The sequence below is a fragment of the Octopus sinensis genome, linkage group LG20 (genome assembly GCF_006345805.1).
Source record: "Octopus sinensis linkage group LG20, ASM634580v1, whole genome shotgun sequence".
Taxonomy (NCBI): Eukaryota; Metazoa; Mollusca; class Cephalopoda; order Octopoda; family Octopodidae; genus Octopus; species Octopus sinensis.
This window is the reverse complement of record NC_043016.1, coordinates 27,752,093-27,766,956: the sequence shown is the minus strand read 5'-3', so window position 1 is coordinate 27,766,956 and position 14,864 is coordinate 27,752,093. Positions and strand designations below refer to the sequence as shown.

Here is a 14,864-nt window from a genome sequence, read left to right as displayed (position 1 = left end):
ATTGACTGTTCCTTTGCTCTCAGCATAACTAAGTTCAGTTTCAAGAAGGTGGGCAAGGTTTACTCATAACAGCCTTTGCTGGTATGCAATATTTTGTTTGTCAATGGCTCTACAGGAATGGAGTCAGTTTACATATTTATGGTGCTGCTAAAGACACTCAAGGACTTGGTGTTTGTTGTTGCTAAACTTTGTGTCAGCTCTGATTGAGCAGACCTTGTTCCAGTTGTGACTGTATAAATGCTCACAGACACACTGATACTTTTGAACTAACTGATTCTCAAGTATTATAAGAATATATGAACTGGGTATGGCAGTGGTGTTGTTTAATCTTAGGGCAGCTGATTCAACAGAGGTACATCCAGTCTTTTTTTGTTCAAGGATTGTGTGTTTATGGTTTCTTTAATACCCTCTTCTTTTGAAGACAGTGTGATTTTGAGGGATGATTAGTTGCTATTTCTTGTTTGTTTAGTTACCACACAGATTCTCATGTAGGATTCTGTATGTCATTTAGGCGCAGATCATCCATGATCGAGCAAACTAATGATCAGATGTATTCTGCTTGTGACCATGCTGTCTGTTTAGGTACATCAATGTCTACATTATCCCAAATGTCCTTTCCTTCTACAATAGTAAGGTGTGATTTGATGACAAATTTGGTTGCTATTTCTAACTGGCACATGGACCCTCTAGCAATGGCTTGGTATGCAAGGTATATGTTGTTTGCAGAAAGTAAAAAAAATGCCCTATTGTATATGAAATATGTCCTGAGCTTATTCCAGTGCATATTGATTCCAAATGGGTAAAGTTACTCAATACCAACTGACATTTAGTGTGGTAGTAGGCACTGAAATCTAAAATCAGTGTTTTGCTCATTAAAAAAGCTAAATTGTAACTGGTTATTGATTTTTGCTCTCTTGAAACTATTCCAGGAATGATCCGAAACCTTCATGTAGCTGCTCTCCTCGGCGACCAAAAAGAAGAGGAACAGATATGTATGAAGAAACAGATATGTAAGCTTTGTAATTAATTTTAATTGTTGTCGTTATTTTGTTACTATCAAGACAGATTGTTAAATTAAATTTTATATATTTTTTTTGTTTTGAATTTCAAATTGTTGGATTCACTGTTTTTACTTGAAATGGAGATGGACTTTCAATTAATACAAAAAGAAAAAAAAAAATTCCAAGACCTTATTGAAATTCAATAAGTCATGATAAAAAAGTAAAATGGAAATCTGAATGTCAGATTATGATATTTTGCTGTCTGTTTCCCGATTTGAGTTTGAATTTCAGCTTCGTATTCTTTTCCCCGGATTTTTGGTTATGTGTTGAAACTGACAAAACAAACTCTTGAATGAATATTTCCATCTTTAGTTATATATTAAATTACAAGATTTAATCTGGATACAAGGAGCATTGTGGTGTTTAGTCAGTGGACTAGAATTTTGTACATTTATCATTGATCCAGAAGCAATGAATGATAAAGAATAATTGGAAAAGCTTTGGCGTGAGGGACTTAATAGTTTGATACTCTCTCATTTCTTACAAATCCTTATCATGCACATGCATAAACACACACATATACATTTTAGTAATTGTTTTTAACTAACAGCACATTAATATCTGTCTATGTCCATGTTTTATTTATTTTTTTAAGAGTTTTCATTGCATGCTAGATAACAGGCTGCTACCCACTAGATCAAATTTTCATTTCATGCTAGAAATAGGTATCATGCGTTGTACCATCATGGCCCTCACACAGCTTAACTGAAGGAGAGAAGAGATGCAGACATTTAGGAAGAAGACAAATATTGACCACAGTTTGTGTATGCATGTGTGTGTGTGTACATGTACACTATATATAGACTATGTGATCAAAAGTATTTGGACACCCCGCAAAATGTGTGTTTATCAGAGAGGGTGACACAGTGGATCAAAATGGAACACATGGTCAACAATCTCAGTAGCCGACAGACAGCGCTAAGCAGCAGAATGGGATGCTGTGTGGAACCAATGGACTTTCAATGAGGTCAAATGCCACTTGGCTAATAAACATGTGCACGAGATTTCAACCCTCCTGAAGATCCCTTAGGTCCACTGTTTCTGATGTAATAGTGAAGTGGAAATCTGAAGGGATGTATACAACCCAAAAGCATTCAGGTCAAGCTCCCATGTTAACTCCTAGAGACTGTTGAGTGTTGAAGAGGGTCATGCAGCATAATTGTCTATCATCCTTCACCACCATCACAAAAAAAATTGCAAACTGCAGCAGGATCTACTTCAAGCACCATAACTGGTGTAAGGTGCAGAAACTTGGGTTTTGTGGCAGAGCATCTGCCCATCAGCCACACATCATATAGACAATTGCCCAACACTGCCTCGTGTGGTGTAAAGAGCGTCAAAACTGGACTACAGAACAGTGAGAAACTTGTGTAGTGTGATGAATCATGGTACACAATGTTGTGATCCAATGGTAAGGTGTGAGTGTGTAGTGAATACCTGGTGAATGTGCACCAGCCTGTATAGTGCCAACTGAAATTCAGCGGTGGTGGAGTCATGGTGTGGTTGTGTTTCTCTTGGAGAGGGTTTGGCCCCCCTTGTTGCTTTATTTGGCACTGCCATGAAGCAAGCTTACACTGACGTTCTAATCACTTTCATGTTGCCTACTGTCAAAGACTAGTTCAGGGATAACCATTGTGTCTTTCAACATGACCAAGCACCTTTCCATACTGTAGGAGAGTGGTTTGACAACAACATCCCACTAATGGACTGGCCTGTGTGGAGTTCTGATTTAAATCCCACCGGACATCTTTGCGATGTTTTTGAATGCCATACCAACCAACATTGATATCCTTGCTCATACTGGCACTCTGTGAAGAATGGGCTGTCATTCCCCAGGAAACCATCCAGCACCTTGAAAGTATGCCTGCAAGAATGGAGGCTGTCACCAAGGCTAAGGGTGGGCCAACACTTATTGACTGCCAGTGTTCCTGATGGAGGTTAACCCAAACTTGTACTTCATTATCAGTGAATGTCTAGATACTTTTGATCACAATGTGTGTGAATGTATGTATACACACACACGAAAAGATGAATGGGATGGAGAGTTGCTGAAGAGGTCACAGGATGTGTTATGAAAGATTTCAGACAAGACACTAAAATAAAAATAAGAGTAAAGCTGAAGTGAAGAACAAGTACATAGTGTGTGTTTATTTGGCAATAAAAAAAGACCATCCCAAAATATAACTAATATATATATATTACATATGGGTGTATGTATATATACTACAATACATAATACATTCCAATAAATCTGTTTAAAGTGATAAATTGAGCAAAGATAGGGGGAATGAGCCAGTTATTTGTGGGATATCTCCCAGACAGCATCTGCATAGCAAACCTGTAGTAAGGAGTTTACTGCCTCAATACCAGTGACCCTCAATTTCAGCAATTTTTGACATTTAGATAGAAGCCCAGTATGTTTATTTTAAGTTTAAAAAAATAAACATTCCATGTTCATTTTCTTCCATGATCCTTCTGTCTCTCCTATTCTAAGCACATTTTATTCTAAGATTTATAAATTTAAAATGTGGTCATCATTTTAAAGACTTTGAAATTGCTTAGAGAGAGTTGGTATTTACTCTTTGGTAGCCTGAATGACTGCATAGAATTCATCAAAAAATTGGCTGTTACATTCAGTGCCTTAATTACAAAGGAACTCTGTCAATGGATTTTGTTGTTGTTATTGCATATCTCAGATAGATTCCACAGACTCTTTGACCTGAAGATGTTGTTGAATAGTCTCAGTCATGCGTGGTTTGAGCAGACCTATGATAGCTAAACAAATAAATAGCCTTAGTTTTGAATAAGCCTATGTGATACATGAGTAGCACTTCAAATGAAACAGTTACTGGACGTTTGTTAATATTTAGAGATGCATGCAAAAGTGGTAAACTGGCAGAATTGTTAACATACTGGACAAAATGCTGCTAAGCATTTTGTCCATCTTAATGTTCTGAGTTCAAATCCTGCCATGGTTGACTTTGCCTTTCATCCTTTGGGGGGGGGGTGTCAATAAAATAGGTATCAACTCTGTACTGGGGTTGATGTAATTAGCTTTTCTCCTTGCTTAAAATTGCTGGTCTTGTGCCAAAATTCGAAATCAATCATTTAAGGCTGTGAGTTGGTAGAATCATTACTGCACTGGGGAAGATGCTTAGTGGCATTTCTTTTGACTTAATGTTCTGAGTTCAAATCCTGCCAAGGTTGACTTTGCCTTTCATCCTTTTGGGTTCGACAAAATAAGTACCAGTTGAGCACTGGGGGTCAATGTAATTGACTTGCCCCACTTCCCCAAAATTACTGGCCTTGTGCCAAAATTTGAAAGCAGTATTTATTGATGGATGCCACTTGTTCCATAGTTACATGATATACAACTGTTGTGCTTCCCATTTTTAACACTATCTCTTACCCCACTTCAGACACTCTTGCAAACCCCTGCCCTCACATACTCCTAATTTTCTGTATCTCTAATCACTTGTACTATCCTTACACCTTGAGGGACTGCAGCCACCTCATTATCACCACCGCTATTTATCTCTTCACAGCTACTGTTTATATATTCCTAACTCTCTCCTAAATGTGAGTTGTTGTGTAGATGTTCTATGACAAGAAACAACTCTGCAACATCCCCTTCTCTCATACTGTAACCCTCATTGGCTAGCATGAAGCTCTTCCTGAGTTTTGTAGGCTTGTAAACTGCATGACAACATCACCTATACTAGGGGTATGAAAACAGCATCCAGTTTATGTTTGACATTAGGAAAGGCATCCAGTCATAGAAACCATGCTAGAGCAGACACTGGAGCATAACGCAATCCTAGGATTCATTGGATCCTGTCAAATTGTCCCATCCATGCCAGCATGGAACATTAAATGATGATGCTGACATATTTTTAAAGCATTTTGTTGCAAAATTGAATAAGCTAAATAACTAAATATAAACACTTTAACTGGTTTCTGGTTACAAACACCACAAATTATAGTTGATAATGTACTGGCTGTTACTTTGAAATCTCTGTTTAGATGGACCTTTTCTTAACATTTAGTTCCAACATAAGTAAGCAAGAAGAATTGACAGTGCTAGAATTCTTGATATTTATGCTAAAATCTTGTCAACATTTTCATCCTTGTTCCAACATTACAAATTACTGAGCTTGTGATGTTCACCATAATATTGCTTTCAGATTTTGGCAGAAGATTAGCAATTTTGGTAGAGTGGGTATGTCAATTATATTAACTCCCAGTGTTCAACTAGTACTTTATTGACCCTGAAAAGATGAAAGGTAAAGTTGACATTGGCAGAATTTGAACTCAAAACGTAAAGATGGATAAAATGCATCTAAGCATTTTGCCTGGCGTGCCCACAATCTAGCCTGCTTGCTGCCTCAAATGTTCGCTATAATATTAATGATATTTAATAGCTGCAATATTGTTTTCCTTCAAGTATTTCCAATTATTGTTCAGGAACCATATTTTTATTGAAGCTAATTTTCAAGATATTTCAGACATACTTGTTCTCATTTCCTGGTTTTCAATCTCATTTCATTGATTTTTTTTTACCTCTTTATGTGTGTATGTGCATGTAACACACACACACACACACACACACACACACACTGTATACATTATATAGATGTAAAAGTGTATGTGTATATATTCAAATATGTGTGTATACACATGCAAAATACAAATGAGTGTGGCTGTGTTATGAAGTTAGTTTCCCAACCACATAGTTTTAGATTCTGTCTTACCGCATGGCATCTGGAGCAAGTGTCTTCTTTTATAGCCCAGGCTATAGTGTACGTGTGTGATTGTGTCTCCTTGTCTTGACATTGCGTGATAGTTGTAAATGAGTATCACTGTCATGCAAGCAGTTTCAATCCTTTCCAATGATCTGCAAAAACAAGTCTGATGAGGTGAAAATATTACTTTACTATAGACCCTATGCATTCTGCTTAACCAACTACATTTGTTTTGGTTGTTGTCCTGCATTATTTCATCTTTTTACCATAGGGTTATGAAATATTTTGTGTCGTATTTATTTCATTGTTAAAGAAAAGAAGGTAATACTCATGTCTTTTGATATTACTGAGATTGGTTGTTCAGTTCACATCTGCAGGAAGACAATTCCAGATAATTTGAAGTTCTGGAGAGGATGGATTACAAAATTGTTAAGTGCAGGGTCTAGCAGGTGAAATACAGTGGTGGCTGATGAAGAGACAAGAAATAAAGCTTGATTAGTTGAGTGAAAGACAAGCACCTGGTTGTAGGGTGTGGATGGGATAGTTTTTGACAATAAGTTAAATGTTTCCCTATCACAAGTATATTATTACTATCATTATTCATATATACATATACACACGGTGTGTGCATGTGTGTTTATCCATTCAAGTGACTTTCATTGTTGTTTTAAATGATTATTTGATTAAATATTTGTAAATTCAAATTAAAATCTATGTAGCAGACAGGACAAGTGTTGGAGACGTTGCTATGAGTGTTACCATGTCCTTTTATTCAGTATTTCTTCAGACATCCTGGAATGAGACAATTCTTTGGTTTCACAGTAAAAATTTAATAGCATGATGGTGTAATTTAATGATACATTAATTATTTTGGCATCAAATGTCCACCCCCAGAATTTTATTCCAATATTATTTTGGAGAAAATATGTACAAAAATTTATTGTTAAATGCTGCTATCAAATATTATTTGTTAACTAGCAATCAGCTGATGCATTTTGTACAAACAAACAATTAATTTAATGTGAGATTAAATTACACTTTTTACACTTGTAGTTTTCAATCTTTGGAAGATAATGATGATGGAGGTTTCAAATTTTGGTACAAAGCCAGCAACTTTTTTGGGGTAGGATGGTAGTCAATTCGATTGGGCCCAGTTCTCAACTAGTACTTTATTGATCCTGATTACAAGTTACTGAGACAGTGATTTGTGTGTGACAGCTGAATCAATTTGCCATATGCAAGACCACATCGACCCCCACAAATTTAACCCTTTCGTTACCAACCCGGCTGAAACCGGCTCTAAGTACAAATGTCTAATTTTCATAAGTTTTGAACTAAAATCTTCCACCAAACCTTAGACACAATTTATGTTCCTTAACACTAGCTGAATGGTCACTAAGTTATTTCACTAAATTCTTGGTTATATTTAAAGTAATTGGAAGAAAAACAGAGTATCTCAAAATAAATACAGTAATGAAAGGGTTAAGGAACTTTTTTTCAGATTGCTTCTAATATTGGCACAGATATCAGAGTAGAAATTTTCATATAATTTATGAATCAAGAGATTAACACGCGCACACACACACACACTTTACTGGGCCATTCCCCTAAAGGTACTTGAGTCCTGTCTACTTTCCTGCTTACCAAAACCATCTTTGCTAAGTTTACCTTGATGCCTATCAATTGTAGGTTTAGCTTCCATGCTTGGAGTTTCCTCTCTAATTCCTTAGTAGATATCTACAGCTAGGAGTTTGCATAAACCCTTTTTGTTACCAATCCACCTGAAACAGCCCTTAGTTCTATGAGACAAACTAGTTTTACTAAATTGATCTGCATTAAAATCTTCCAAAATTTCATGTTAATCTATATTTCTAACACTAGCTTAATAATGACAATTATTTTATTAAATTCTTCATTATTTTCAAAATTAATTGAAAACAATGGTAGTATATTTCAACAGAAATATAGTAACAGAAAGATTAAGCGCCTCTGTGGTAGCCTGTAGAAGTATGATGAATATCAGAAGATTGAGAACTGGACCCCTACCTTCACAAGAAATTCATCACTGAAATCATTGACTCTTGCTTTATTTTCTTTGTCTTTGTCCAAAGCTTGTGTACCCTTTACAAGCCATTTGTTTACATTTATTTTCCTAAGTGATCACCAAATTATTGTATGTGGCACCCTGTTAAATACCTTCTCCATGTCAACAAATGCCATACTAGGAAGATTACATTTGTGATACCTCTTCCAAGCATACAACTAAACTAGATTTCATCAAGGACTAAATCTGCTACTGTTCAGTTCTGTTATGACTCTGGCTTTCACGTCCTTGTCCGACATTTTGATTCTTGTTCATTTCCTCTCTCTGAAACATCTTTTTCCTTGTAGCAGTTCACAATGATTATTGCTACACCAGTCATTGACTGTGTAAATACATATCAGTATGTGTACAGATGTATATGTGTGTATGGCTATGAGGTTAAGAAGTTTGCATCCCAACCATGTGGCTTTGGGTTCTGTCCCATTGTGAAGCTCCCAGGGGTAGTGCCTTCTGCCATAACCTCAGACCAACCAAAGCCTTGTGAGTAGATTTGATAGATGGATATTGTAAGAAGCCATCATGCATGTATATGTGTGCATACGCAATGCACAAACACACACACACACACACATATATATTCATGTTGAACCATTAATCCCGACATGCTTTTTTTTTTTGTTCTCTATTTTTTTCCTCTCAATCCTTTCTGTCAAAGAGTATTGGCTCGAAATACATCAAAGACTTTTCCATTCTTCCTAATACACCTGCTTGTTTCTTCACCTGTCTTCGTCTTTTGTTTTCTGTAAATTTGAACTATATCTATATATTTCTTGTGTTTGTCTCCTTGTCTTAACATCACACAACAGTTATAGACAAGCATCACAGCTGTACAAGCTGTCCTTTGTTTTTAGTCTTCCATGAAAATGTGAGAAAATAATATAGTGTTTGGAAATGAGTGAAGTCGGCGACAGGAAGGGCAGCTGCTTAAAGAAAGATCCCAAACTATTTCTTCTTGAGCTATGCAAACATGGAAAACTAGATGGTGGTGATGATGATGATATCTATATCCTCTTATCTTCAGACAAGCATGTGCTTTGTCAAAAATCTTAAGATTATCTCCCCTTTTCATATGAAGGCGGTTTAGATTGCCATGGGTAATTATAAATCTGCCAGAGGCACAGATAATTTTAATAAATCAAGAATTTATGTTGTATGGTATTTGATACACTGTATTTGTGTGTTTTTCAAATACACACCACTGGCCACTCTAAGTTCTCTTTAGCTCATTTTTGTTTAAGACATACATAGGGATACGTGTGTGTGTATAATCTTAACTAAATTTATTTTATACTCTGCAGAGCTCATATACAAGAGTTCAATTTACTCCAAAGGTTAAAACTGGCTCATGAAAATTATAAACTTTCTTTAGTAGGGTGCATGGGAAAATCTTTGCAACTTAAAGGGGTGAAGAAATTCTTACCACTGAATATAGTAATTGTTAAATGTAATTGTTTTGCTTCCTTTTAGATGTGTGTACACACACACACACACACACAAAAACAAACAACATTTTGTGGCAAAATAAAATAATAAGAGCACTCAGAGTGTGCAAACCTCTGCCAAGGCAACACAGTCATCTAATGATTAGCCAGAGATGATTGTTAAAATGAGAATATCTGAAATAAACTTGACTGCTCTCACAAACGAGAATACTAAAAAGGAACCCAACTGCTCTCAAAAAAAATTAAGTAAAAAAGAAAAGCTGACAAAATATTCCAGAATCCTTGTCCGGTACCAGATTGATCCCAAAATCTAATCAGTTCATGCCAGTCACATGGCTAAACATCCCTGAAAATTTCATCCGAATTCATCCAGCAGTTCTTGAGCTATTTTGTCTATGGACAAACAAACAAACGCTGCTGAAAACAATACCTCCACCTTTGCTAAGGCAGAGGTAATAAATAATTTTCCTCTTAGCATGATTCTATTGATGTTAAACCATGCCATCACCTTCCTCTCTGCTGTCCATTTTATCACTCTGTAATTTATACTTCTTTTTTTCCCCTCAGGTTCCAGATACCTCCCAACAAAGTCTGTCTGTCAGAAGAGAAAGTAGCTCGCCAATTACAAGAGCTATCCATTAGCCCAGATTCATATTCTTGCTTATCCCGATCATCAGTGTGTGACTTTTCCCAAGATGAACAACGTTCAGAAAATATCAGCCACTGGCAGGCAATGAATAAAACAAAAGAGTAAGTTTATATTTTATTATTTAATACGTCTATTGATAGAATAAATTTATGAAATCAAGTTAGAGTAAATTTATTATTATTAAGGCAGCAAGCTGGCTGAATTGTTAGTATTCTGGACAAAATGCTCAATGGTATCTCATCCCTCTTTTTGTTGAGCTGGAATTCTGTTGACATTCACTTTGCCTTTCATCTTTATGAGGTCGATAAAATAATTAACCACTTGAGCTCTGGGGTCAATGTAATCAACTAGCTCCCTTTCCCCAAATTTCCAGCCTTATGCCTATAGTAGAAAGGATTGTTCTTCTTATTGTAGTAGTAGATAGTGGAAAGAATTATTATTGCTTGGAAGGCTGTTGAATTGCCAGAATTGTTAGAGTATAAGTACCTTTCATGTTCTGGGTTAATCTTTTTTGTAGATCAATCCTTCCACCCTCTAAATTGGTGATTTTGTTTTTATCTAAGAATCAATTATTGCTAGGAGTGTGGCAGTGGCATTTATATTTGCTTCTCCATGCTGGCATGCACTGGGTGTTCACAGACTGAAGGTATTGCCTTCATAAACAGGCACTATTACTTCACTACTGAGCTACATATCATTGACTTACAACCACAATTGGTTGACTGACTGGTTGTAAGACGATTTGGTTGTAAGTTGGCCTATATATATTTTACACTCTTAAGGTACATTCTCAGGTAAAAGTCACTCATAGCATTCTGTATTATATTATTATATTGGTGTTAGTCAAAAATTTCAGAGTCTCAAGCAGTTGTCTTATAAACAAATACAAGGTTGCCTTGATGTTTCCACAACAGGATTAGTCATCCAACACAGTAGCGATCGATAACCAAACCTAGTGGGAGTGTTTGTTTGTTGACATCATCAGTAGATGGGTTAATTTCTAAGAAATTAAACCCATTAGATTTCAACTGGACCATTTATTATTGCTGCCAGGAGCTCACATGCCAATTGTCGTAAAGTTGATCGGTTGTAAGTCAAATAGGTCATAAGTCAACAAACAACCTGTATTTAAATTTTGTTTCTGTTTTTCAATTAAAATTCTTTTCTGCTAGGGTCGATGAATACTGGTCATATGAGAGTGGATTTAACTTTATGTATCTTTTCTACAAATTTGTAACTTCTTTTGCCAAAGTTAGAAATTGTTATTATTCCTGTCACTGGCAATACTATCTATTAATTTGACATTTGGCTCAAATGAAGTTGATTGTGTCATCAATCAATCAGCCAACCTTCTAAGTGGTTGAACAGCAAATCCCAACTAGCCAGGATTCACAGTATGGGTTGTAATGTTCGTCCTTTCAATTGCTGAACTCAAAACATCGTTTGCAAGACCTCCATTTGGGTGATTTTTCTGAGTCACTATCTTGCCCTTGTATGCCACTCCATCACAAAATTTCCCCATTTACAGCTGAGTGGATTGGAATACTCATTGTTTGCAGTGTTTTGCTCAAGAACACAAATACCAGTCTGAGAATTGAAACCGTGATCTTGCAATCCTAAATTCAGCATTAATCATTAGGCCACACAAAATCATATTGTGTAATTTTGCTTTGATTCTTGTTTCTGTAATGTTTACTCTTAGAGGCTGTTTTATCTATCTGATAAGCTATTGATAAAATTCCTTTGAAACCATTATTTTGAAAATCTTTTACATTTAAGACCTTTTCATACAGGGATTGTCCATGAGGATGGCAAATAATAAGTTAGGTGTTCTCTACATGGACGTGTAATGTTAGTGTGCATGTATAACAGAAGGCATGCTGAGGGAAGGCTGGATACAGATGTGATGTGAATGGAGGATAACAGTTGGATAAAAGAAAAAAGTACCAAGATATTTACAAGGAAAGAATATGTGGGAGAGGAAGATATGGAAAGTCCAACATGTAGCACGTCACCTGTGTATATAGTATATGTACACACATACATACACACTCATGCGCGCAGACACACACACACTCTCTCACTCTCATGTAAGTTACTCAGATGTGGCAGTGTGGTTAAGAAGTTTACTTTCCTACAGTGTGACTTGTGTTTTCTGTTATATCTCCCATCCTTGTGAGTGAATTTAGTAGAATTGAACTAAAAGAAGCCATGTGCGTGTGCGCTACTGTGTGTTTGTTTACATTTGTACTCTAGCAGCTGCTACAAGTGTTGTCACTTCTCCAGTAAACAACTTGTCGTCTTGCTTCACGCTTTCTAGATGTCTGAAATCAAGAGATGTCTTACTTGAAAAACAGGGGCATTGGCTGTAAAACAATGCTTCAATAATATGTACGTTTGTGTTGTGACTGCATTGTTTTCCAAGGGGAGATCACTCCTTAAAAAGCGATCTAAATCGAAGTGATCTAAATCGAAGTAAATTCTGTCATTTTATGAATAGAGGTAAATAAAATATCCTCTGTAGAGGAATGCAATTTAATAAAACCCATGACTGTATCGCTCCAGCATTTAGCCACAGTCAGATGACTGAAACTAGTAAAATAATGTATTATACACCCAAACACATTTATTTTTTTACAGTTAGCTAATGGCAGCTTAATGGCTTTATTATATTCTGCTTCCTATGTAGTTTCCCTTGGACTATGTTGATTCCCAGTAAGTAACCTTGATTGTTCTGGGCATTTTATCATGCATTATTGTACAATTCTTTTTCAGAAACCAGTCAGATACTAATTTAGCAGATATGGATGAAAGCAGTAATGTCTTAAAAACTAAAACTAGAAATCCTCGGAGTGTTGTTCAAGATATGTAAGCTTATTTCAGTAATATTTATTGTAACTGTATTTATATAAAATATAATTATCTGTTATGATCTATGTACCATGTTCAACAGGTTGGCAAAAATGTAGAAGATAACATTGTAACATTTAATTCCCTTTCATTCATCATCATCATCATCATACGTCTGTTTTTCATGCTAGCATGGGTTGGTTTGTTTGACTGAAAACTGGTAAGCTGGGGAGCTGCACCAAGTACCAATCTGATTTCACATGGTTTCTATAGCTAGATGCCTTTCCTAATGCCAACCACTCCAAGAATGTAGTGGGTGCTTTTTACCTCCCATCAGCATGTGTGCAAGTCTTCTCAAGCACATTTATCACCAAAGGTCCCCGTCACTTGTAATTACCTCTGTGAGGCCCAATGTTCAATGGGTACTTTTTACATGTCAGTTATGCAATACTGGCATCAGCCATGACTATGATTTCATTTGCCTTGATGGGTCTTCTCAAGCACAGCATATCACCAAAGGTCTATATTCTAAGTTCTTGCTCTTCCTATTACCAACTCTTACCTATTTTCATGTAAGATATCATTTCTGCTGATTTTTTTTTTTTTTTAATCAAACAACAAAGAGCTCAATGGTTGGACATGCTTTTGCAGAAGATTATAAATGAATAATGGTGGCTTTTGTTTACATTTAGTGCACATGTGATGATCGAATAAACAAACACTTGTGCTTAATACAATGGGCTTCCACACTATTTTCATGTGCCAAATTGACTTACAAGGCTTTAGTCAGCCAGCAGCTATCGTAGAAGACACTAGCTGATATGTCTGTTCAGTAGGATCAAACCCTAAGCGAAGTGGGTTGTTAGCAAACCTATTAACCACACAGCCATGCTGCTTTCTCTCTCCCTCTCTCTCTCTGGTACTCCATTGGTTACAACACTGAGGGTTCCTGCTGATCTGATCAATGGAACTGCCTGCTTGTTAAATTAACATGCGAGTGGCTGAGCACTCCACAAACACGTGTACTATTAACGTAGTTCTCAAAGAGATTCAGAGTGATACAGAGTTTGACAAGGCTGGTCCTTTGAAATAGAGGTACTACTCACTTTTACCAGCTGAGTGGTCTGGTGCAATGTTAAATAAAGTGTCTTGCTCCACTGAGAAATTGAACTCATAACCTTGCAATTGAAAGCTGAATACCCTAACCACTAAGCCATGCACCTTCACAATGAAACTCCTGTTCATACTATAACTGCTCTGGACATCTCACTTAAGCTCATCATTCTTTTGTAGGAGCTCTTTAGTCAGCGCAGTGTTTGAGAAGGTTCTTAAAGTTTGTCAAAGCAAGGTAATTTCTATAGTAGCATTGTGACACAGAGTGGCCCTTTGAAATACAGGTACTACTCATTTTTGCCAGCTGAGTGGACTCAAGCAACATGAAATAGTGTCTCTTGCTCAAGGACCCAATACATCTATGAAGTGCTTGGTGTTAGGTGGGGTATTCAGCTTTAGAAACAATACCAAAACTGAAACATTGTTGCAAGACGTGATCCTCCAGTCTTGGTTTTTATTTAGCTATCTAACCATGACAGGATGGTAAATGAATGTATGATGATGATCTATAGTTATGTGGTTATCAGTTTACTTATACCTTTCCTTCTGACTACTGCAGCTTTGTAAATGTGTATAGCACAGTAACTACTTCACTCTTCATCAATGGCTGTTTTTACTTTCACATTCCCCCTTCACTCACTCTTTTAATCCTTAGCTTCTCTTAACCCCCTCTCATCTCTATAGTTCTCTTCTTTTGTCTTTCTTTTCATTTTTCAACATTTGTAAATATAATGTGAGCGAATCTTTTAACCAAATGAGCTATTGAAGCACCAAGGAACAATGTGGTCTTTCTACAGTCTATCTACAGCAAATCATGTTGCTAGAGTTGAAATTGTGTTACAGAAATTATTTAAACACTTATCAGATATCCAATGCTCTCACTATTTACAATTGTTTGCACCA

General features: G+C 36.3%; 1 protein-coding gene across 2 annotated transcripts in view; it reads left to right on the top strand.

The window, feature by feature from the left end:
- Positions 1-14,864, top strand: part of LOC115222625 — a 31,805-nt gene that overhangs the window by 14,604 nt on the left and 2,337 nt on the right. For both annotated transcript variants that reach the window (XM_036511560.1, XM_029792929.2), the window contains exons 2-4: positions 930-1,010; positions 9,917-10,099; positions 12,774-12,866. In XM_036511560.1, the coding sequence (XP_036367453.1) occupies positions 991-1,010; positions 9,917-10,099; positions 12,774-12,866 (296 nt within the window). In that variant the 5' untranslated portion in view covers positions 930-990. The remainder of the gene's footprint in view (positions 1-929; positions 1,011-9,916; positions 10,100-12,773; positions 12,867-14,864) is intronic.